This window comes from Gasterosteus aculeatus, chromosome 18 (assembly GCF_964276395.1).
Source record: "Gasterosteus aculeatus chromosome 18, fGasAcu3.hap1.1, whole genome shotgun sequence".
Classification (NCBI taxonomy): domain Eukaryota; kingdom Metazoa; phylum Chordata; class Actinopteri; order Perciformes; family Gasterosteidae; genus Gasterosteus; species Gasterosteus aculeatus.
The window spans coordinates 10,909,112-10,935,063 of NC_135706.1; the positions used below are offsets into that span (position 1 = coordinate 10,909,112).

The window sequence follows — 25,952 nt, forward strand, 5'->3', positions numbered from 1 at the left end:
ACGAACCGGTACAGAGGTCGGTAAACTAAAGTCCATAAAGAATTCAATATTTTAGTTGCTTTTGAATCCGATTGAATAGTTGAATATGTGGCCCTGTGCCCACGTGGATTATTTGCTTCCAGTCTGACAAAAAGGACTATTTACTGTTCTTATGGCCTCTGTGTTGCCACAGCAGTTAATACTTAAGTTATTTTGCTTATAAACTTACACTTGTGTGTATAGAATTAAAAAATAATCATCTCATGCACACTCAAATGATGGAGTTTATCTTTGCACCACCAGAGGACACCAAATCATATTACAAGAAGTATTAACCCCCCCCCCCCCCCCCCATTTGAAGTGATGCTATTTGTTTTCCTTTGAAATTGTGTAGTTTTTCAGACCTGCCTCTTACGTTTTTGCCTTTTGCTCAGTGCATTGCAGGTGAATGGGACCTCACACACAAACACAACATTTAGCATAAACACTGTCCTGTTTTTTTGTTTTTGTCATCATGCCACACACGGTCTACAGATTCAACAGGGAGGAGGTTTACATCCGGGGACTGGAGTTTGATCTGATGTGAGCAAAGCGCGGCTCTGTTCGCTGGTATGTAGGTGAGGCTGTGGAGGAGGAAGGGATCCCTGAGGTCACAGAAGACTTGGCAGCTCTGGAGAAGGATAATGAGGAGGCTGTACTCCATTCTGTTACGGGTGATGGTGAAGAAGAGGGCGAGGAGTAATGGAACATTTAAAAAAACATTTTAAACAGGAGAGATAATTCATATGTTTGTGATGTAAAGTGCCAGTTTGTCTACGGTATCATTAAAATTCCTGTGATGTCTGTTTGGTACTAAAAAAAGCAAGAGATGTTCACTGTCAAGGGTGGGGGAGAATAAGGGGACATAAAGGGGCTACTGAAGATATTGATTCTTGAATGTGGTTCAAAATCAAATGCTGCCAATCCGATAAATGTTCAGCGCCTGCACAATTAAAATCAACATGCCTTGCATGTTTTCCAGGACATCTGTAGTACTCATTGTTTACATTTTACATACATACAGGAAATATGAATAATAAATAAAAACTGGAAGTCTGCACCCTTATTGATTAGATATTCTTAGAAATAAGTTATATTTTATCTCAAGAAATTTTACCTGCGACTGGTATCGCCCTGGTTTGTGAGAGGAGCATTGCTGACGTCCTACACTACAATACCCAACAACCACCGGGAACAAAGGACCACGCATGCGCGCTAACCGCTCAACTAAATCGATGACATCACGAGCAGCTCGGACCAACCGGTCTGTTGAATTACCCTCGAGCCGTCGGTCCTTTTTTTTTTTTTTTTAATTTCTCCCGCAGCTTCACTTCTCTGCCGACCCGATGAACTTGTGGACGCGGTGACCGAGAACAATGTTCAGCGTTACGAGGTAAGGACGACGTCAAAAAGTCTTCAACTGAACGCCTAAAAACAAAAGAGAAAAAAATCGGTCGGCATTTGCATCTCGTTTGTTTTGTCCGTGGGGCGGGAGGGGGGGGACCTGTCCTCGCGGGGACACCGCGCGTCCAACGGCTCCCCACAACGACAAAAAGAAGAAAAAAAAGATCCAGGAACGGCTGTCCGTGCGGTGGTCCGGGGACCCGCGGGGGTCCACGAGCGGATCCTCGGGGGTCTCCACCCCTCAAAGAGAGCGGGAGAGGGGGGAGAGAGAGGAAAAGTCGATACGTGCTCTGGCTTGGATGTGAGGATCCCCGTGATCGTTAATGTCCGGTAGATTTATGTAACTAAAGGTCCTTCTTTCCTTCCTCTACCTTTAAGCATTTTACTTTGAAGGACTGAAGGTGTGATTCATGGGCATGAGGTGAGAATAGTAACTTATTAGTAACCTTGGCTACTGATTCCTTTATTTGACCCGGTGTTTAAAGTGTAGCGTGACATATGCTGATTATTGTGTTGTTTTTACAGACAAAACAAAAACAGACCAAAACAAACGTTTTTGATGATGTCAAGTGTGACCAAGATGTTGGCCATTTTACAGTTAAATAATACTTACTGGTGGTTCTGAGGGGATGAACTATGCAACTTTGGTAATTGCTGTTCTGCAACCTGCTATCATAAAACATTCAGCAATATTGATTACACATGTAACGCATGTGCCGGGGCAGGTTTGTCCGTGAGACTCTAATCTGCAGTCAAACTCCAACGTGCCCTCATTGGTTTTTGTGGGGATTACGTTTTGTCGTGTGTGTGTGTGTGTGTGTGTGTGTGTGTGTGTGTGTGTGTGTGTGTGTGTGTGTGTGTGTGTGTGTCGAAAGTCAGTGTTGGTCATCTCTCGGCGTGTCCCAGTACCACGTTGTCAGTAAATTGGCTTCCCACAGTCTCTCGGGCCCTCGTAAAGCCACACTACCCCTGATGAAAGGAACCGGCCCCTGGGCCTTTCAGACACGCGATACTTCACCTGTTCTCAGTTAATATTCAGGTTTTATCGCTTCGCTGGGAAGTGGAACGAAGCCCCAACGCAGGTTATCGGAGCACAATCCTTCCAGCGCGGCGGCTCACTCTCATTCGGACGCTCGTCAGAAAAGTCCTGCATTCCCGAGAATTAAACGGCACTAAATCATGGAGGGGGGGGCCTGTGCGTGCCTGTAACGGGCCGCTGCGGTGCGATCCGCAGACGTGTTTTCACTGTCAACACGGGAGAAACCTGACGTGGCGTACCGTGCTATTATTTTGTCCACAGTGTTGATGCTCAGACAGGGAGTCGGCTGGTGCCAGGTCGGCGTGGACGGCATTGAATCGCAGGTCTTGTTTTTCTGCGAATGATTAGTATCTGTTGGAACGGCATGCTCTCCCCCAGCAGATGATGTGATAGACCCATCACAGATATTGGCGGCCATTTAATGCTTTAATGCACAACAAATCATCTACCAGTACAGGTTATTTCATACAGGCCGTAATTTGAAATCCCAATTTTGCCTCAAGCGTCTTTACGTTAGTGATTATAAGATTGATTAAGAGTGGAAAGTCACGCTTTGGGTAGCCAGTGTGCCTGACTGTAAACCTGAAGATTAGATCATCAAACACAATAGGCCTTGCATGTAGTCAGACAAGCTCGTGCCGTGTGTCTAATAAGTTGACATTGGCAGCCGAACCAGTCGCCTTTTTAACAATCACCAGCACGCCAAGTGGCGGTGCTTCCTCGTCGCCGCCACGGCCTCCGGCTACAGCCACCCGCACCGCCCCTTGGTTCTTAGACGGCGGTTGTTTGTTGATGTTTCGTCCCGTTGTCACAGGCGCTGCCGGCGGAAGCAGAGATGGATAAGGAGATAAAGAACTTTCTGTTGGCCCTGGTCCCTTATCGGGGGATCGGCGGCGGCGGTATTGTACCGGCTGTGGAGCGCTCCTGGAGCTCTTTCTGTAAACTGGGTTAATGAACTGAGTGTTACGTTTCACAGGAGTGGCATCGAACCTGGGAGGGCAGAGGCGTGGAGGCGGAGGAGGGGGTGGGGTGTCATAGACTGATTATTTTCTCAATGGCGGATGTCAATAAGGCGTGGCTGTAAAACAGCTGAGCCCCTCAGACCCCTCCCACCCCCCCTCCACCATATCTCAGCATGGTTTCCGTAGGTCGATGATGCTCAGAGGGAGGAGTTGAGTAGAATCTGTTTCTATGTCGGCTTTCTTTTTAGTGTCCCGAAGATGTTCGTGTGGAAACCTGTTTTACTATTTCACACGCGCCCAACATGTGACCATGTCCGTAATTTGTTGGTGTTTTGTGTAAGTCGGCCACGAATGGCTCTGAGAAAAGCAGCCGATCCCGTCGGTGTACTTGGCACGTAGTTGGTAGACTCGGTTTAGCCAGTGACTCAGGATGCATGTTTCATCCCTAATTTCCTTCCTGTACTCGCTCCACACAGCTGGTATCTTGTGACCGTGTACCGTGTACTGGGAGACCATATGTTTGCCGTTACCATTTCTACATTGGTGTCTGTGCCTTTCCATGTCACGGTGGGTGTGGCACATTATGGAAATGTTGCAATTTTAGACGATTAAATGTAAAGTCAAGATGATGGACCTTATTTCTCAGGTATTTAAGTAAGTCGATGGGTATTTTGCTTTGGATCGACAATTTGTCCCTTTTTACACAGCGAGTGTTTCAGAACCAGCAGCTTTCTTTTCTGTCCGACTAGTGTTTCCCTCGACGAAGTGATCTAGAGCAGTTTGGGGGAGCACTTCCTCCGGTGTCGGAGCTTCGCGTTCTCCGATCCAGATCTCTCTCCGGATCCTGCGGGACAAACTGAGGACCTGCAGCGCTCTGCCGGCCCGTCACAACAATAGGCCTGTGCGACTGTGTGAATGATCCTTTCTTTGTGCGCTGTGCTTCACTTGGGCCAGACAATAGCTTCATTTTGCATCCCTCCTCTGTCCGAGCCTGCTCTGTCACCATGGCACCCCTGCCATGCGCCCCCCCCCCCCCCCCCCCCCCCCGCTATCCCCCCCACCTCTCAGTCTGGCCCGGCCTTGCACTCGCTGTCGGGACAGCTGGGCCTCGACAGCCGCTTCTGGTCACACCCCGAGACCCGAGCTCGCATTGTGAGGATTGCTGCAATGAAAAGTAGACCTCCGCGTTAACAAAACCCCAACGGTGACGCCAAACTTGAGCGTAACGCAAGCCGGGATTGTCTTTCTTTCTCCAAAAAACGATTCTGGGGTTTCCTGCGTTGTTTTAGAGCGAAGGCAGCCAGCCACACCTGGGACGAGGACCACCTCCTCTCTTCTGTATCGAGACGAATGTAGTACACTTGGAGACATGGTACTTGGTGCAGCTATCGTTTAGGAAGTCACACGAGACAGGAACATGGAGGGCACTTGTACTGTATATTAGACTTGATACTTGTATTATTAAAGCCCTGCTTATAGCCTTTCGAAATATGTTGGGGCTTGTACATTTTTATAGTAACCCCCCCCCCCACCAAATTATACCCTTCCTCTTCTAGGGGGGGTACAGATAAACAGTTGCACACCGCACGTCCCCTCTCCAGACCGCTGACTCCCGACCCCCAGGATTGTTTAGAGGTCATAGGGCAGCGCACCCTTCTTCCAGCTCGGCCTTCGGTGGTGGCAGATTTTTAATTAACGGCCTTAAGGTCGGCAGCTTTCAGACCCTTTGGTGAGTAATTGATCCTTCATGTCATTCCCTATTTCCCCAATTTTTATTTAACAATAAATGTATAATAAAAAGACTGTCCACAGCAATAACTGTCTGCAGATATCAATCAATACATTAAGATGAATTTGCTGTTCAAACCTAACATGCCGGACTCATTAGACCCCCCGCCTGTCTGCGGAACTACACTTGTGTGACTCGTGTGTTTTCAAAGCCCAGCCCATCACTTGTTGTTGCAGTACTGACTCATCTGCACCAAGCAGCCTGCCTCCGGAGTAACTGCACTGACTTCTGGTTCTATTGCTAGAACTGGGTGACCTGTGAAAATGTATTCTGGGCCGATCTGAACTTGTTGCAGTTGTGCCTTCGACAGCCCAGCACAAGCTGTGCTACTTCTGATGCCTGCAGAGATGCTGTTTGTACCGGCGTTTTTAAAAAAACACCTTTTCTAGTCTAATTTTGGCACAAAAGTTCATTTGGACTCAAGGGTGAACTATGGTAAAAGGTCTTGATAACGAAGCAATGAAATGTTTTACGAACATGGATGTGAACTGGAACATGACTGGCTACCATATCTATCTAAATATCGCTTGTTTTAATTCTGCAGACAATAAAGTTGATCCATTATGAAAAAGGGAAATATACAAGACCAAAGTACAGAATAAGTGAGATCTTTAAATAAACGATAATAGAGGACATGATGGTTTTGTGCACACTGAGCTGTAATTTCCTCCCAAAGCTACAAAGATGAAACCCTCTAACTGCTCCCATCTCAAAACGGTTATAAACGCGCTATTCACTGGAGTAAACGTTTCGTAACACATAATTCCTGCTTGAGTGCCTGTCATCTGGACGGACATGATAGTCTCAGGCTCTCACAGTGTGTCTCATGACCGAGGCCACGCTTACTCGTATGTCTTGTTCTCCTCCTTGCGCCGGTTTTCTTTTTTGCTAATCGATGGCTTCGCTTTGCGTCTCGCCGCTCCAAAGTTAGAAAAGTGACTGTCCCCCCCACCCCCCCCCCCCCCCCGGCGGGCCGAGAGGATCGAGGCAAAACTCAGATCACCATGACAATGAGCCGCGTCCAAATGAATGATGGCTCCAACAAAGGGGAGCATGTGTGTCCTGTACGCGTATGTGTGTGTGGGGGGGGGGGGGGGGGGGGAGGCAAGTGGGATTCATGACCGCCTCCACCTCCCCCCTTTTGTTCTCGGCACATTATCGGTGTTAATCCCCAAAGCGGGGAAGCTGGAAGGAAGATGTTTTTTTGGAGTGAGTCCACATTCGTGGTGGGTCTCTTACCGTCTTGGTGTTTTTGTTGTTTTAGGTTCCAGCTTCCAACTGGTCGGCCGCCAGCGCTCTGTGCGGTCGTCAGGTCACGCCGCTCCTGGTGTTTGTTGTAATAACGGCTCAATCACGGAGAGCTGACGGCTGTTCGTCGTATCGGAGAGGATCTCATTGCGCTCGCCGACGCGGCCTGTCAGTCCACATTTCCACCCGTAATACCGGAGGTCACCGCGTGTCGCAGCACATCATATGTTGTTGTATTTAAAAGAGGAGCTCGAGCTTTAATCCGACCGAAAACCGAAGCTCAGCTCAAAGGGGAAAACCTTAAGGCATCGTTTCAAGCCTCACAGGAACATTAAATATGCTTAGGAAAACTCAGTGGACCTTTTTTGCATTTGTGCATGCATTAGCAGAGTATGCAGTGCGTCCTGTTGGATTCATTCCTTTTGATTAAAGCGTGTCAGACGCCGACGTGTTCTCCTTCTCCGGATCAAACGCAAAGCACGTCCAACGCCGCCTGCAAACAGCCGGCAGATATCCGACTCGGCAGGCGGTTCGCGCCCCGGCCTGGCGTTGCTTTCATGCTGCTCCTCTATAGACACGGCGCCCCACCCTCCAGAAGACACGCTCAAGTTCTGACATGTCATCGAGCAGAGGGAAAAGCTCCTATCTATTATCCGTTAATCAGCCGTAAAATGTTGCTACTGTGTGAAATCCGGGAGTTCATAACAGCACAGAGCGAAGGATTAAGATTGGGCAAAAGTGAAATTCTTTGGGCCTTATTATGGATGTGGTTAAGTTGCTCTGCATGGTGGATGGCCTTGAGTTAAGATAATCCTCTGCACACATCATGGGAATAAATGCAGCCCTTGGTTTATTAGATTGTGTGTGTTGTGTATGTAGGCCTCTTAAGCGGAGATGTTGTTGGTATTCTGACCGTAGTAACGTTATTACCCGTTCGCTGAGTTGCCGTCTCTCTGGTGCCGGTGATGTCGGTCATGCACATTTTTACTGAATTTTGTAGAATTGGGGATTGTTTCTGAAAGCGCCTGTTTGTTATTCTTTTTTTTTATTTCGAAAGGCTGTCCGTGGCTTCTTCCAAATGACTCCCGTGAAAGTGACGCGCCCCGGACCCGCTTTTATAAAAGCGCTGTTCTTCACCATTGTTCACCGATGCGGCCGATCGGCAGGTAGCCTACCGCCACACTACCGAGGTGTCCCGGTTTCTCAGCGCGACCAGGTTCCCACAGTATAACATATCTATGTGATAACATTACTGTAGAAAAGCCGTCAAAACAGTCGGACAAAACCAGCTGCGTCAACAGCTGGATGTTCTCCGGGAGCGATTGTGTTTCATGCTTTTAGTGGCAAACCATTGTCCGGGACTGAACGGCGTCGTTATTTTGAGGTAATCCCTTTTTTTGGGGGGGGGGGGGGGGGGGGCAATCAGTTCATCCTGTCCGTTCTCTGACCCCGAGAGTAAAGTGTCCCATCAGTCTGCTTTCAGGAGAGTGAGTTGGTGAGTGAGTGACCCTGAGTCCAGGGTTGTTTGCGTGGCAGCCGTCGATAGCCGAGAGGCCGCTGGGTCGATCCCGTTAGACAGCAGGTGGCCGGGTCAGTGTCCCCAAACAATCCCCCCTTTATTTTTACTTTTTTTTTCTGCCATTTGATGTTTTTTTTAGGTTTCGTTTTTTCACCGCACTGTCCGGGCTCTGGGCTTTCGGCCTCCCCCCGGCAGGTTTCCCCCTACAGCTTTTGATATTTAGCTCCGTCCCGTCTGGCCTCGGGTTGTTTTTCCCTCTCTGTCGAGATTATAACACACACTTCCAGATAAGCAGCTTTCAGCTCAGCCAATCCAGTCGTGCAAGATGGCCGCCGCGGGCGGGTTCCCCCGGCTCGGTCTCGTACTTTGCCTCGGCGTCAGCCGACCGCCCGGGCCGGACCCTCACACATGAGGCGCAGACCGGGGGCCCTTCTTTTTTCACACGGATTTAGTCTGGTGAGCTAATTCACAGAGCATCCATGTGTGACATTAGCTAATAGCCGTGCGATGTTTTGAAGCTGTCCCCCCCCCCTCCCGAGGCAGACCGGCCGCTGATTGGCTTACGTGGGATTAACGTTGACTCTATTTGATCTGTTTGTCTGTGGATATGTTTTTCCTCTGCTGTAATGCTGGGCTGCTTTATGCTGCCTCCTCTCTTTTTTTTCTTCTTATCTCTCGGGTGAAATCGTTAACCGCTGGTTCCCTGGCGCGGTGAGCTTGGCCTACATCTGGAGGGATCAACAAGTTAAGCCACAGCCTTTTAACCCTCACGTTGTGCCAATCCGTTTCCAGCACGCCGCAGCTGCAGCCATTCACTCCACAGTCATTTTGCAGCGGTGCCTTCCGCTGCCACCGAGAACACATTTTCTCCTCGTGTACTTAATTTGATTTCAAATGTGACGGTGGATGACGGAGATGGAAATTCAGAGTTAACTAAAAAGGAGAAGTAGTTGCACATTCTACACATAATGCATTCTTTTACATAATATATTGTACGTTTATTTCTTATTCATCCAATCTACATGTGAAACTATGGGCTCTGAGAAGGATGATCAACTAAACAACTGGCAAATAAACCACTTACATTTCAGCATTGGATAAGGCTCAGAAATAAACAAACAAAATCATCAATCAGTGTGTTTACATGATGGTATAATTCAAATCTTTGCTTAGTCGGACTATGCTCTCTTTCGGGGGGAGGTGCCATTATCCCAATATACATGGCAGTGAATAAATCGAATCATTGGGCGAAAGCGTGTCATATCCGATACGATAGGTGGCGCTGTTTTCATTACAGCTAGTTGTGATGCAGCCATTACCGCTTGACCGCTTCACCACTACCAACAACAACCAACAACAACAACATCAACATTACGAGAAAGATGGCGATTTGAAAACGGAGAGAAGACGCCGTCGTGATCTCAAGCCTGCGCAAAGACGCAAAGTCCAGTTCGTTATCCAATTCACCGTTACATGCCGCAATAGTCGAACCATCAACTGGATCGGATCGAGTTATCAGGGGTGTTAGTCGGATCGGAGTCGGACCGCACATAGTCGGACAAAGGCGTTTACATGAAACGGATAATTCGATTTCAGTCCGACTAAGCCGGTTATTCAAATCCATGTAACCACGCTGTATGAGAAAGCCCATGAGATGAGTTGTTCCAGATAAAGCTAATTGTTTTTTTATCAATGAGAATACCAGACTTTTCCTCTCAATAATCAGATGTATGACAACTGTTTATAAACATGTATTGAATGAAATGTGAAGGGAGACTTCACTGTTGGACATTATTTTATTTATTCTATGCTTTAATTGGACTACAGGCGGGTAGATCCGTTAAAGTCTGTCCGGCGCACTGATGGGTCGACGTCTGCACCCAGTTAATATTCAACAGAATACCTTTTTAACTGTAAAAAGGAAATGTAATGAATCCTAATTTGTTTTTGAATGCATCTACCAATCTTCTTGGAGTCAAAAAAACACACCGCTGATTACAGGAAATAGATCATAATCATAAACACAATGTGAGCTCTCTAGCAAAAGCCCCTCCCTTAGGTGACTGTTAATCTTTTCATCTCACATGTAATTGTCTGAGCCATAAAGTGTTGCGCGCTTGTCCGGGCTTCCTTTTTCATGTTTCTGCAGTTCCATAGCTGCGTTCTAAAGATTAGCCGACGCAGAACGTCGCCTTCTGGGACGGACGTTTCTATTCCAGGGCGTAAATTACAAGCTTTTCAGAGGGTGGGTCTCGACCAGCACGGCCGTTTATTTTTTCCTTTTCAATCCCGGCGTTTAATTTGTCAATTTTGGGGTCTCCTGCTAGGGAAGGGCCGCATGGGTGGAATTTATGGCTATCGCCCCACCCAAAATAACATTGCTCCCTCCACCACATGACACGGGCCATAATACGGCGTTACCCCTTCACACTTGGCCGCTGTCAGAGAAAGTCTTTTGGTTTTATTATTTTATTCTGCTGAGGATATACTTATCGTTAGCATGTAGCTGAGCTTCATTTCTTCTGTGTTTACGGGTAAAACCTAAACCTCTGTCATGTTTCGTGTCTCCTTCTCCCACCGTACAAACCGATACCCGCGCTTTACTTCATGCCGTCCACTACGATGTCCCACCGGAGGGGTCGCATCTGTCATTGGGGTCTGTTGAAAACCCAAAGGGAAAAGGGTCAAGTTGAGTTTTATCTCCTAGTAGCTTAATAATTAACTGCGTGAAGAGAGAGAAGGTTCACACGGACACGTTTCTCCCTCCCTGTTTGAGTAGTGGAAGCGGATGTTGTGGCGCCTCTTCTTATCCTTTAAAGGGGAACAGGCCCCTCGCGGTGTCATCACAGCCTCCACTTGTTATCCACCCGTCAGTGCACCGCGCCGGTTGACCGCACCGCGCCCCCCCCCCGTGCCTTGATTTTGAAACAACGGCGCGGCCTCTGTTGGCGGTTGGTGGCGGTTAAAAAAAAGGGAAAGTATCAATGCCTTCGAGGTGCATGACACGTGACTTGGAAGGGGTTCATAAATCTGTAAGCCGCCGGCAGCTGTGGGAAAACTTGGAAGTTTTAATAGCCCCAAAATCACGTAAAATGACCATAATGGTCCATAACCCTAAATGGAAAGTGGTGTGTTTGTGCTACTTTGTGGTGAAAGGATGAAAAAGGGCTGCATATCTTCACTTCTTCAGGAACAAGGCCGGCTTTTGCATTTGGGTTCGATTCGTGACTTCCTTCGGGCAGGGAAGGAGTCCATACCCCATCCATCGGTTCAGTTACAAGGCATTCGATACCCCGCTGTGGTCCCGCCACATTACTTGATGGTGCTGATTGGACGATGCTCTGTTGTGGGACACTAATGCACAACAAAGGCCCTCTGTGGTCGCCTTGGGTTACGCTTGACTCACTTCTCAAGGAACAGGAAGTACGTGACGTAGAGGTGACACTTACTCTGTCAACACCCGCGCACACACCTCAGGGGGGACGACTTCTGTTCTCTCATGGGAACTTGTTTGATTTTTGACATGTACCGCATTAACGAGGACAATGTCGTAATCGGTTTGGGCGTTTTTGGCTCACGAATGACCTCAGTAATCGCCGGCACTCTATAGTCTCAACAATACCGTGACGTCATCAACTTCTTCATAACAGAGTGGACATCCTGAACCTGAGGGCTTTTAATGTTGGCTGTTTGACAGCTCCGGCATCAACATACATGTTGATTTAAGTAGGTGGCTGACACGTTGAACATCCGTGCCCTCCCCCAGAAAAAAACATTGTTCGGTATTGTTGGGACATATATGGGTGTGAGCGTGATAACGCAGCTGATACGTGCATACGTGTTTGTGCTGTAAGTCATACGGGAGCGTCTGGGATTGTTAAGTCAAATTAAAGCCAGATCGTCGCAAGCGTGTTTCGGACGGAGCGCGCGCCATGTTTTAAAGCCGCGCGTGCTGAATGTGGTTCTATTGCACCTGCGTCTTTTTTTTAATTTATTTTTTTAGCGCAGAGGATCGATCGTTCCGACGTCTCTCGCCCACGTTCACACCGCACACATTTTACACATTAGCTCTGTATCTCTCCCCCCCCCCGCATGCAGCTCTCCAAACAAACCCTAAACAAGTTGCCCAAAGCCAGCGCGCGGGAGGGAGAGGGGGTAGGGAGGGGGGGGGTCGCGGGAGCGTCGTATTTGGGGCTGGGAGTGTTGAAAAGGGGTGTGGCCTGGAGCCCGAAACATCTGTGCGTGCTCCCTCCGCGGAGGAAGGCAGCGAGGAGGAGGAGGCGAGGGAGGGCGTGGATCCTAGGACACTAGGACACGAGTAGTCGGCCGGCTGACCGTTTGCAAGATCAACCAACAACGCCTCACGCTGCACGGCTGACACCCCCCAACCCGCCCTGTATGTCCGCAGGGAGTTGCGGATGACACCCCCTCGCGTAGGAAATGCCCAGCTGCGCGTTGTTATTTTTTTTTTCTGTCGACAGCGCAGGACGCCGGATACCGCAGTGAGCTGTGCGATTTAAACGAAAAAGGGAATAAGGGAATGCAAACGGAGGCTGGGACCCCCCCGCAAAGGGTAAGACGAGCCCGCTGGATCTGCCCGTCGCAGCCGGGAATCAAACGAGTGCAGGGAGCGCACGAGCCGGCTGCTGAGTGGAATGTGTGTGTGTGTGTGTGTGTGTGTGTGTGTGTGTGTGTGTGTGTGTGTGTGTGTGTGTGTGTGTGTGTGTGTGTGTGCGCGCTGCTTGTGACCTAGTAGATAGTCCGAGGCTATCAGTGTCCCTCGTTGTGTGTGGATGAGGGGGGGGGGGGGGGGGGGGGGGGTTGCTCTATCACACTGGATTCCTTTTTCGTCACGTCTGTCTCATTAGGAGGTGTCAGTGCGGAAAAACGGTGTTGCCCTAGTAACCAGGGGGGGGCAGGCTGGCTGCTCCCATCTGCCCCACCCCAGTCACCCACCCCCTCAGGGCTGAGTTCTTGGTGGGAGAGTTGTCCCGTCTATGCGGGGAATGCCCCGTAATGACAAGGCTGGTGTGGAGACGGGGCGAGGTGGTGGTAGAAATATGCCACAGGCTTGCTGCCTCCCACCAGCTCCTCTCAGCCTCATTATCAGTGTGTGTGTGTGTGTGTGTGTGTGTGTGTGTGTGTGTGTGTGTGTGTGTGTGTGTGTGTGTGTGTGTGTGTGTGTGTGTGTGTGTGTGTGTGTGTGTGTGTGTGTGTGTGTGTGTGTGTGTGTGTGAGGGATGGCACACTTTTTTTCCAGGAGGAGGGGAGGCAAAGTGCAGATAATCAGGTCAACCCGAAGGAAAGTCACCTTGAGCCGAGGGGAGGGGGGGGGGTCTGCTCGTTTCCTGTCGCTGCCCATCCTTCTCAGGTTCCACTCTCTCTCTTCCTCTTCTCTACATTGATAAAACACGATACCGTCTGACGTATTACAGAGGACCGGCTGGCCGGTCGCTTCGCGTGGCGCTGCAGGATTTCACGGTGCTGCCGAGTGGCGGCGAGCTCCATCTTTAGTGGGAATTCCTTAATGGTTGCGTTGTTTGCTTTTTCTTCTCCCCTGAATTAGAGAGACAATCCTATTTCCCCCCCTATAAACATCCAGAGCAGATTAAAAGCGAGGATATTGTGCGGTGTAAGGGGGGGGCTTACATTCAAACGCTCGCACCGGTTACCCTGCGCTCAGGTTACCGTGGCAACTGAGAAAGAGGTTGCGATTTTTAGGACAGGCTGCAGCGCCGGGTGTCCTAGCAGAGATTGTGACCTCTCCACGGCCGGTTCATTGATGATCTGTTTCACTAATCAGAAATAGATTTTTGACTGTATTCTTGGACTGTGCTCCACTGAGGCGCTTATCTCCGTGTTTACTGTTCCTTCTCGCTCAGATAGAGGGATCATGGGCACGGCTGCTGGGGCTCTTCGTGTTTTCACTCATTCAAAGTCCACAGTTTACACCTCAACTCATATCAGGTCCATACTTTTCTCTTCTTTTCGTTAATTATCATTTTACCGTTATATCTATATAGTGATAATTCAATATGTTAATTTACTTTTGATGTAATTATATATTAATGACATAATATATCAAGATACCCAATTACATTCTTCTAAATTGTTAATAACAACCATGTTTTAACATCCCCCTTTTAGAAAATCTGAATTGATGAGATTAGTGGATATGGGAGTACCCTGTATTTGTTTGGATGTATGTCAATCAGTAGTTTCATAGGTGGAAATATTCAGGATTTTTCCTGCCATATGCTATATATTGTAATGGAGATTTAAAAATGACCATCGGAATACAAGATTAAGATTTTTACAGAACACAAGGTTGTTGTGGCGCAGGGGGTAGAGTGGGTGCGCTGGGAACCGCAAGGTTGGTGGTTCGAGTCCCGGCTGCCCCCATGTCTCAAGTCAAAGTGTCCCTGAGCAAGACACCTAACCCCTGATTGCTCCCTGGGCAAAATGTTTTTAAAAAAAGCCATGGGTTTAAAGTGTAATGTAAGTCGCTTTGGATAAAAAGCGTCAGCTAAAATGACCTGTAACATCTGTGCTTGCTAACTAGTTTCCATACGCTCTCAATGCAAACGTTTCACCATTTGCCCTGTAAATGCTTTTTTTTTTAAATCAAATAGTTTGCCATTTATTCTAATTACTTTACTCTGCAATCTTTCCATGCAACACATGGCAAGTGGCGAAGTACCTTCTGATGCGTAAGTAACACTAGCTTACAATTGCCCCTCCTACTGAATCTGCGCTGTGGCCGAGCGCGGCTCACCGGAGAGGACGGTCGTCCTTCTGATCGGCGGTTCGACCCCCACCCCCGGCGCCGCTGGCGCCCACGTGGACGTGTCCTCGCGGGAAGACACTAAACCCACGATTGCTCCTGAAGCTGTGACTGTGATGTACGCTGCTGATGGGCAGGTGTGCCCTGTGCGGTAGCTCCTGTCATCGGCGTATGAATGGGTGTGAATGGCTGAATGATGACGCGTTAAAGTGCTCTGAGCCGACGGAAGAATGGAAAAGCACAGCGCATTGTACACTCGCCGTAAGCTGCGAACACTCAAAACATGCTGCTGTGGTGACAACGTGAGGAGTGTACTGCAAATAGTCTGACTGACCCCTCTCTACTAATCTATTCTCATTTAATATGATAATGAGAAATACAGGTGATAAACTTATGGCTGCCGTTTCCTCAGAACACATGTTTTTTTTCCTCCTTTTTTTCAAAATATTGTAACTGCAAAATTTGGGCTGGTCGTGCTATTTTTAAACCAAACTACTCTTCGGATTCGGAGTTCGGATCAAAGCCAACAGGCAGGAAAATTGTCGCCTGTTTGAGAAGTTTCCTTCTTTGCCCCGAGTGTAACCTGCACTCGAAGGGTTGACCCAAGGAAGAATGCTAACATGTTATGGGTGGGGGGTTGTAGAATCGGTCTGCAGAACGGGTTTGACAACATTGCCTGCAGAAAGAGCCGCCTTCAACCTGCTTTTTAATCTCTGTGCATCTCAGCCGCACACTCTCCAATTCATGCATGCACGTAAGAGTTACAGAGAAATGCCACCCGATGCCTTTTTAAGGCGTGGAACCGTGAACAGTTTTCGATAACATAACAGATAATCGCTTACAGAAAAAGTTAATTTGTTTGTCTAATCCGTCTCCAAAGGCAGTTAGGTGACCGCAAAATAAGAGCCAGAATCCCTCCCAGGCAACGAAACCACTTGGTTGACAAACATTTTGCCGCCTGCACAGACCTCTGTTCACAAAATGAAGCCTGCGGGCTCGGGCGTGACGGAGGAACACGGCAAGTCAGTCGGCCTCCTCTGATCACGGCCCTTATCTCGCCGGCTCAGCGATCGTCCTGGTCTTGAGCTCATCGGAGTCGTCACGCGCTGATTGTGAGTGAACGTCTCCGGGTAAAACGTGTGAAGACCACGGGTCCGTTTAAATGAGGAAGGATGTGGCTAATGATTAGATTACCTTAATGCGAGTTGGCTGATAGAGGGGCCCTGTTTTCAGTCACAAAGGATACTGCAGCGTAACGGAGCACAGAACACAACGCGGCTCTAAATGTTACGTTTAGAAACCCCAAAGGTGCGAAACAGACTTGGATGGCGTCTGATGAATCAGCTCCTAGTTGGTTCTGCTAGGTTGGGTCTCATTCAAGCCTTGTAGCTCATTTGTTATTGTTGGCTCCAAATCGGTGCGCACGCAGGCCAACGTTGTCATGAAAACTGGAACAACTACCGCACTAAAAAAAGAACCGCCTCGCTATGCGCAGCAGTTTCGCACAACGGCGTCCCGATCCGCCGCCACCGCTACTTCAAAGGGCTTCAAGATGCCAAGTTCTTGAACTGTAGACGAGAGACACTTAGAGTCAAACCTGTCAGCTGGTGGGAGAATCTCTTCCGATTTCTGTCCTCTGGGCTCTTCGTCCCTCTCTGTCTCTTGTCTCCCACCCTGTAATCCGATTCGGCGCTGCTCCCTCGGCCGTGTGACATTAACGCTCCTCAGGCGGGGCCTTTTTTGTCCCACATAGACGCATACTCCCGCCGTGCAAACGCACCACGAGGCGCCGCGGCGCTAGCACGGCATTTTGACTGACGGGTGGATTTTAATCTCCTCCAAACCTGCAAATCAGCGTTTCTGTCTCGACCCCTGACGTTTCTCTAATGTGTGTTCAAGTCCAAGTGGTCGTTTTTTTTTTTTTCTTTCTTTTTCTCTTCGCCGTGTACTGGGGCCGACATTTAAGTAATTGGCGGAACAAGCGTTGACGCATGCTGTCCAGCTGCGCGGGACAATTGGACACCAGTGTGGCTGAATCCGAAGAAGACCAGACAACGCGAAGCATCACTCCCAACATGAAAAGAGCCGCCGCCTTTTTAGAAACAACACGGGTCAGTTCACTGTCGGCTGGCCGTTATTAACGTTGGCTCAGAGGAAAAGAGACTTTTCTGTTTTCGTTACGTGCAGCTGCAGTGAGAAATGGAGACTGTTTGGTTACTTCTGACTGTTGTTTCTATCGAGCATTTCGCGGTGGACTTGGGTCAACAGCGTTTTGAGTTTCGCAGGTTAAGCAAGCGCTCCGTGTCCAAATACCGGGTCGCTGATTGATTTTCAGCAGGGCAGCGCCGAGCTGAAAGGACCGCCAGCCGCCTTCCCCGTGTGACTCCTGAGCCTTTTGTTCGCAGCTGTCCAAAATTGATCCAATATAAATGAACAAATGTCGTGCACAACAGTCAAGGGGGTTTTCCAAAAAATACCCGAAACCTTGTGAGTAAAGCTCACGGCAAATCCCTAAATTATGAACCGTGTCTCCAGTGGCTCTTTTCTTAATATAAGTACATTCTGAATTGGTCAGTGGGGGGAAAACACCGCAACGCAGCGGGATACAACCGACAATGTCGAGCTGCCTTGCTTTGAAAATCCTGTGGTGGGATGATCACCAAATTGCAAGTCTGATCCATCCCAAATCCTAAATCAGAAAAGAAGATTAAACTTCTGCGCACCAAATGCCTTCCTGGCCCGCCTATAAAGCAGCTGCAGCCACACTCGGTTGGTCATCAGCATCCACGTGGTTTTATTTCCCCCCCCCTCATTACAGCTAAATCCAAAACAAGGCATGAAATGATTTGTTTTTGTGACTCCGCCTTCTCTCGGGTTAGACGAACGGCATAAAGTCAGGATGGTAATAACTGCAGCGTGACCCTTAATTGATTCTGTTATCCGGGACAATTTCTGGTTGTTTGCTTGCCGGCACAGAAAGGTCAAAGGTCAGGGTCGGATCAGCCGAGGTCCCTAAAGCGGGAAGGGAGTCTTACTCAAGGACTTTTCACAGAGCGGGATCATTCCCGATTCACTCAAGAGAGGCATCAGAATCGGAGAAGCAACCCCATTGATTATTATTACTACTCCAATACTCCCATTCTCCTTCTTCCAATTTGTTTCCAGCACAAACCCCGGGTGCCGCTGCTGATTCAGGCAGCTGCACATATTAAAAATTAAAAGCACACCTCGGCGTGCTAGAGAGAGCTGATGGATGCCAGCTGGTGCAAAAGAAGGTATTTCACACATCTGCTTTCAATACACTACTGTCCACTGCTCTGTCTCCTTCTCCGTCTCTCCAAGGTTGGACTCCCGCTCCGGCTTTAAGTGGACCTGTTAGTGTTCAGAGATTATAGACACAGAGCTCGCTCTTTTGTGACGGCAGCTATTTGATGACGGACTACTTAGTAAAGATGAGACCATGTGTCTTTTCGTCTGATATGTTTGGCAGTATTCAGGATTGTGACGTTTTTCTTCTAGTGAAACGTTCCAAAGTCCACCACGCACTTCAGGTAAACGGTAAATCTCGGGGCAATTAATGTCATGTACGGTACGCAAATGTATCAAATACATTATCTTCACCACATCAATGTTGATGCCATTTGGCCACGGGTATGGATGTTAAAGTAAGCTTAAACAGGTGAGCAGGCGCACGGACAAGAAGCAAGAAGGAAGGAAGCCAGCTGGAGGAAAACTCTCGCTCTCTCTTCCTTCGCACACGTGTTTAGGAACTAAGGTGTCTCTCTGTTTAGCTTAAGATGCTCCTCCATCGGCTTCTGCCTTTTCTCCAGCGGAGAGGTCTTGTGCAGCCCCCCACCCCCCCGTCCCTCTCCCTTGTGCACACGCTCCCTTCCACTTTACAAACACTGGGACTCTTTTCACCGCCGGGACCGGCGCCAGGTCACCCGCCAAACCACATGGTCACGAAAACAGCAAGGCTACCCGAGGGTAGAGATGCCCGACAGACAAAGGGAGAAGTGTTGCTGTACATGCGGGTGGGCGGGTTTTAATTATTGGATGTGTATGAATGAAGGAGCGCAAAAAAGAAGGCCTGCAGAAGGCCTGCAGGAGGCCTGGTGTTTCTCCAGTTCGCTCCGTGAGTGGATTCATGCCAGCGTAAACATCATTATTCTTGATTACATAGAAAGCGCAGCTGTTCCATGGCATTATCATCAACTCGCAGACTGTTAACATCTCACAACGTGCCTGCTGCGAGGATCCTTCCTGGAAACGAGCATCAATCCCGCTAACGTCTGCTGCTGGGACAGCTGAGGGTCAGGCCGACTGCGTGCGTTCTTCCTGCTTGTTTTGGGAAGTCGTGTGTGTGTGTTTCTTCTCTGTGTGAGCAGGTGATGGCGGAAGGTGTGTGTTGTTCAGGGTCACAGAGCTCACCTGGCAACGAGAGGAATGTCTTCTTGTTCCGACAGGCCTCTTGTTTTGTTGTGAAACCTTGACCGTCTGACAGACAACCTGCTGGCACAGCACTCCGCGCTCGCAGGTTAACAATTACGGCGCAAAACACACAAAGTCACCGTCTGCGTGTGCCGACCGCAGCTGCACGACCAGAAGCGGCTGCAGGCGGGCCCCCTCCCCCCCCCCCCCGGGAGGAGTGCTCGCTGGTGCGTGAAGCGGAGGAAGGTTGACTTCCGAGTGCTGAATAAAGATGCAGATAGCGGCAGCTTCCAGTGATCGTCCGCATCCAGTGAGGACGCAGCGCCGGCGCTTCAGCTTTTCCTTTTAACCCCCCCGGCTCCCGGTTCGGCGTCTGTCCCAAGCTCATGAACGGAGGGAGGAAGCTCGGCTTTTAGTGCTTACTACGAGTCTTGAGGAAATGCTAATTCGAAAATAAGATCTGTTCAAGTGTCCGTGCTGGAAAGTTTATTTACCAAATGAAAGCGTTCAATTGCCGGTGCCGGTCGTCGGGTTCCTGCAGTTGGACGGGGACCAGCGCTGTCCCGCTCTGGCTCACGGGGTTTATACAAAGTTTATAGTTCGCTTTAGCTAATGGAAAAGATGGACAGTTTTGTGGACTAATATGGTCAAAGGAGGCTGCGAATGTCTCCTTCCCTTCATGCTAGAATAGACGGCGAGCGTGAAGCCAAGCAGCTGCTGCCGCCGCTGAGCCTTCTGGTAGTCTGTTTGAAAAAGTCAAGGATGTGTCAAAATAAATACACAGTGTTCGTAAAGGTAAGCTGCTGTGTACTTCATCTCGCGTGTGGCCATTTGGTATTTCTGTTGTAGTGATGGAAAGTTGGCTATTGTTAGTTTTGTTTTACAGTTTGCCGTTCATGACTAGATACGAGTGGTAACAAAGTTTACTTTGGACCAAGACTGGTCCAATTGTGTAATGGTGTCTTTGTGCTTTTAAGGGTTTTGAATTCTTTTGTGGGGTTCGGTTGTTTTGCTTTTGTCTGCGTCAGCATATTAAAGGAGACGTATATAAATATATAAAACACATTTCAGGGTGAAATATGAAAATAAAACAAGATTTTCTAGTGGGTGGAAAAAGCCTCAGGCAGCTTTAGCGGCTGTTCCATATTTGAAAAGCACCGCTGCTGCTGCTGCACAGCATATGAACCAAAAAAGGGACTAAAATGAGACAGTGATGGCATCAGGCTTTATTTAGGTGGACCACAAAATGGATTTTTCTTTTTTTTTTTTTTTGTGACTGCTCACAGAAAATGTCCTCACTTTTCCCTTTTGGAAGAGATAACTTGAGCTCTCTGCCGGCCCAATGAGCACAGCGACACTCAAACGAAGCACACTGTGCACACTGTCTGGGTGAAACCGCCTCTTAGTAAAAAAAAACGCTAAGAAAGGTCAAGTGAGCGTGGCAACGGTCGGCGCCACTTGGCATCGGGCCGCTCGGCACAGTGGGGGAGGGAGACCGTGGAGCCGGTTTGGTGAGGCGGCGACTGCGGTTTCCTCGCGGATATCTGGACGCCGCATCTTTATTTGCCAGACAGCCCAGAGGTCTTGTGCACTTTATTCCAGTATTCGTGCTTGGATTCGAGCCAGCGGGCCTGAGAGCTCGCTGCTGCTGCAGCTGCAGCTGTCTCCTCTCCTCCTCGGATGCTTTTTTACCAAATTAGTAGTTAGTTACAAATCAAACTTGTTTACGTTTTCCATACTGAGGATCGAGGTCTGTCTTGTCTCAACGCGATTTCTTTTAGCAACAGAGTAAAGTCGTGATGATGGAATAGCCGTAACAAGAAGAGCCAACTGCTCCACATGCAGCTCATCTGATCCCAGGTCTGAATACCGTGTAGAGAAAAGACAAAAGCAGCTGTGAGGCTTTGCGGTCACAATGCTAACAGATGTTTAGCAGGTCCAATGTCTAAAATGCCACAAAATGCCAAACTCCCCTTCGCATAGTTGTTCTGTTATGCGCTCATCCCTCCTCATCGATCAATAGTCCAACGGGATTTCACACACTTTCACAAACCCCACGTGTCCTCATGAAGTCGGGAGGGCCAGGAGGGGAAAGTCGTGATGGTTATCAGGGTGATTGAGGCAGTGAATGTCTAAGTTTGACGGGGACCCCTCGTGTTGTAAATCTCACTCGTCCTTTGAGCAACATGCTGCTCAGGCTTACACATCGTATCGTATCGGTTTGCTCTTAACCCACAATGACGAAACCGCGTCTTTTGAAACCACAAAAGGCTTCGCACACCTCCTGCCGCGGCCGTTATAAACACGCCCCTCTAATCGGCCCTCGTTGGGTCTTTAGAGGAAAGACGATGCTGAAGGAAGGTGAAAGATGAAACAGCCTGGAATAAACTAATCCTGGCGAATTATAGTCTCCATTTCATCAAACTCTCCCGGGGCCCTTTTGTGTAAACGATATAATGAAATCTTTCAGGGCTGGCCCTCACTGATAAGGCGCGTTGAACCTTCATCCATAACGACTAACGGTGAATACTCAAGGCCTTCAGAGATGTCGTGTATTTGGTCCAGTTAGTGTTTGTCTGCCGTTTTTATCTTCTATTGCTCCTTTTGCCTCTGAGAGAACTGCTCTTCAGATGTTCTGGGACACAACTTTAAAGCGTCCCTTCTCCTCCCCCCACCCACAGCGCTCTCTGACGGAGGCTGGACCCTGAGGTGGAGGAGGCCGTAAAGAGGCCCAGAAGGAGCCTCCAACGCTCCCTACCTGAGCAGCCGGACGCGTCGGGGCAGCCATGGCTCCTCGGAAACGTGGGGGCGGCGGCGGCAACCGCGGCGGCCTGTCCTACATCTTCTGCTGTTTTAACGGCAACGATCACCCGGAGATCACCTACAGGCTCAGGGAGGACTTCGCCCTGCAGGCCATGGAGCCGGCCCTGCCGATGCCCGGATACGACGAGCTGGATGGAATGTTCTCCGAGTTGGTGGTAAGAAGTCATTCTGCTGTTTCTTTGACATTTACATTTAAAATATATATAAAAGTCTGGCGTTTCTATATCTGCTCCTGATATCGGCACATCCCCTCTGCCTATGTGGGTCAAGTCCTACATACATAGCGTGTGCCTCCAAAGTGCCCCAAAACACTGTACAAAATGCAGAAATTGAGCATGACCACTATACTTTATTGTGAGTACCATTGTGTTACTGTGAACACTGACTATTGCACCAAATGTTTCTGAATACGCAGCTGAAAATAGCCCCCCCCCAAAAAGTACTATTTGCTCTTGTTTGGGTGCTTTCGCCAACAACTACAGTGCACAGCTGTTCTCGGAAATGATGCGGTTCATCCTAAAAGGTTCGGATGTCGATTTACAAGAACTTATTTATTTAGGTTTACACAATTCCTGTTTAACTTTGAGCATAACAGACAGTTTAGTGTTTTATTCAACTCTTTTTTTTCCCAATATTAACACACCTCGTTGTTTACACTGCGTGTTATATTGGACATTCCCAAATAAACGGTCACTTCCTCCCAATTCACGCTGACTTGTGAGTAACGGGGGCTCTTGTATTATTGTCACTTCTAATTTGTTGTGCTCTCCTCTCTCTCGTGCCCCATTTTGCTCTCCCGCAGTAATCTAAGCACGACATTTTTGCACATCAATAGACCTCATTCATGAGCTCTTAATGTCCCGGGCCTCCCCCGTCTGCTAATTGGTCGCTTTTGTCTCCCACCCTTTATGAAGATGTAATTGAGGGAGTTTGAGTGTGACGACAAGGAGGGCTTTTCAGTCGCCGTGTTTACCGAGAGAAAACAGCCACGTGCTTCTCTCTTTGCCCGGTTCGAGCCACCGTGTGCGTGTATAATCCAAACAAACTTACCAGGGGGGGGGGGCGGGTAAAATAGCCTCACGTTGCGGTGAATCCATCTGCTCTTTTTATAATCAATTAAAACTTCAGATTCTTTTTTTCCACAAACCTGCGGTTCTAGGTGAAGCTTCTTTTTCCATCCTGCACCCACAAACAGAACGTCAACGGCACGAAAACGCAAAGCCGCAACAAGAAACGTCTTAAATTTGACTCGAGAGAAAACTGATCTCTTTCAGCATCAACAAAAGGCATCGACATGCTGATATATCCGACCGCCAACCGGCCGCATGCCGTATGCGCGAAACACAACTTGTCTGATGTTCTCTTCTTTTTTTAATTGCACCACACGTTTAGTGTTCCAATGCTCTCTGGTATGCAGTCCTCCCAGCGGCACCCCCCTCCGCGTGCCTCCGTGAAACATCGGTTAAGACGCTGTGACGCATGTTGTCTCCAGATGTTTGTTGCCACATGTCGAGCAGGCGGACCACGCCTTTCCTTTCCCCCCCGTTACTCACGCGACTGACGCCCGCAGGACATGTGATTTGATCCAGCCGTGTTGGATTTGACGACGGGAGCGGCGGGTGCTATCCAACCGATCACACGGACCCAAACAAGGGGGCCGTGGCTCCGATGCAATCTGCTCCCGGCTGGCACCTTTTTTTGTTTTTTGTTGTTATTTTAGGGGATCAACAGAATTGATTATTGTGGACATTTTTAAGCCAGCAGCATGGCGATGTGACAGCTTGTCCGCACTCTCTGAGCTGGCGTCTTAGAATGCCGCTCTCTTTCTAAGCTTTGAATATTATCTTCTCCAGACTGGCATTGGTGACGGATTGTGAAAACATAATATCTCACATTTTTCTTAACCTTATCTGCATCTTTGTCCCCACTTTGCAGGATGAACTCGATCTGTCAGAGAAGCACAGAGAAGCCATGTTCGCTCTGCCCGCAGAGAAGAAATGGCAAATTTACTGCAGCAAAAAGAAGGTAAAAGACTTTCACTGTGCATTATGTCAAACTCCATCGGCCTCCACAAGCTTGCTGCTGGCTGGCGGCTTTTGGCTGAATGATATCTGCAAATATCCTGCCAAGTTTGTGTAATCGCATTTGTAATCTCATTGATCTGTTGAAGCTCTTAGGTATCACAAAAGCTTGTATCCCGGTATTCCTCTGCTCACAACAGGCATGAGGTGTATACAGCAGCACATAAGATACAAAAATACACATATCGAGCTGGTGACCAGCTGCTACAACGCCCAAATTCCTCCCCGATGTTCTATCAAACATCTTTTATATAACAACCTAAAGTGCCTATATGTTGTTATTAAACATAAAATACATTTCATCACTATATAATAAGTCAGCGCTGCCTCTCAAAAGCTCCACCATGAATAACTCACCTAAGTGGATGCTACACAAGGTGGATATAAAAATAGTGATATCTAGTGGGAGTAGCAGAAAGGCTATATTGAGCCTTTTCCATTAATCCACTAACAGGGAAGGCGGCGTCATAAAGTACTGAAATGTATTGCAGCATCAGGTTTCTGGTTTCCTTCGTTGCTGTGGTCTCATTGTTCGACTGTCCTCCCTGATTCAAGGGAAGGATTTTTAATCATTCGGTTTCTCCTTTTTAGATAATCCACCTGTCTCATCAAAGCATGTGTGTAGCCATAACACAGTCTACCACTATGTGCCAGTGCCATATTTTATTATGTCTCGGCTTCATGATAAAAGGACTGTCAGCTGTTCCTCCTTTCCCTTCATATTCATTTCTGTCCTGCATGCAGGAAAACACAGGCGTCTGGTCTAGTTTAGATCAACTGGGGTTGAGCTTTGAAGCCGCCCTCACACTTTTACAGCCGTGTTTCTGTAGGCCACAGGTATGAGCGTGTAGGATATCCTGTCCTGACTGATATGCAGAAAGGACGTGCTCTCTTCCTTCGTCCGGTTACAAACTGGAGGTGAGGAAAGTTTGGGTTTAGTGTGATGAATGAAGAGTCCTCCTCGAAAAAGCATAGCTGCAGAAAGCCTTCCTGTTTACAAAGTATTACAAACTACTACAACTACAAATAAGGGGTAAATCAATTTTTGACAGCGTATGGAATATTCTGCACTTTTCATGCTTGTCCCTTTTTGTGTTGGGATTAGATATGAAGGAAGAAAAAGTCCCCTCCTCCATCGCTGCTGACCTCATCCCAGTTTTGCTATATTAATATTACAGACCTTGTTTTTTTAAAGTAATAAGTGAGGTGTTGGTAGGCAGATTTAGTTTAGTGGCTGTTTAGCCTCTTCTTGCAGATGCGTATGCTACGCTAGGCTAACTAGCGTAGCATACGCATCTGAGAGTGGTATAAAAGGCGTCAGATAACTCTCAGGATGCAACAAACACGTTTCTTGAAATGCAAGGCTGCTCTTTTTAAAGATGCATACGTGCCAATAATGTGTATTTATGTCAACAACGCGTAATGCAGAAACACCACGTTTTGACTCAATGAATCCGTATAAAACCTGCATCACAAGCCATGATCAATTATCCCTTTTTCTTTGAGTAGATGCCACAGTGACTTTGGCTGAACGCAGCTACAAGGCGGGAGGAGGCAGTGGAAACGAGGACTGCATGGTGTTTGCCCCCGTTTCTACCGCGTCCCGATTAGTGGCCTCATTAGGAGGAGTCTCGAGGCCCGCTTTGATAACAGAACCCAATGTGCCGCATTGCCTCCGTTCGCCATTTTAGAGATCATGCACTCTTGTTTCAGTGTCGGCGTGAAGGTGGAAACAAATCTTTACGAGCCGCATCAACCTACAGGGAGAGGGGGGCCGGGGGGGAGATTACATCAATATTGCTGAGTCTGCAGCGGGCTCTGGACTCGACCCAGAGAGATACACACACTGAGCTT

The 25,952-nt window shown here is 48.4% G+C and overlaps 1 protein-coding gene across 5 annotated transcripts in view; it reads left to right on the forward strand.

Annotated features, from left to right (window-relative positions):
• The first annotated feature begins 1,179 nt into the window (after positions 1 to 1,179).
• LOC120808552 (disheveled-associated activator of morphogenesis 1) overlaps positions 1,180 to 25,952 on the forward strand; it is a 38,269-nt gene continuing 13,496 nt past the window's right edge. For 2 of the 5 annotated variants that reach the window (XM_040161552.2, XM_078093226.1), the window contains exons 1-3: positions 1,240 to 1,411; positions 21,876 to 22,172; positions 23,953 to 24,042. In XM_040161552.2, coding sequence (XP_040017486.1) covers positions 21,981 to 22,172; positions 23,953 to 24,042 — 282 coding nt within the window. In that variant the 5' untranslated portion in view covers positions 1,240 to 1,411; positions 21,876 to 21,980. Of the gene's footprint in view, positions 1,412 to 1,527; positions 1,844 to 12,211; positions 12,553 to 21,875; positions 22,173 to 23,952; positions 24,043 to 25,952 lie in introns of those variants that run through there. The other 3 variants (XM_040161553.2, XM_078093225.1, XM_040161551.2) reach the window with 3 other exon arrangements.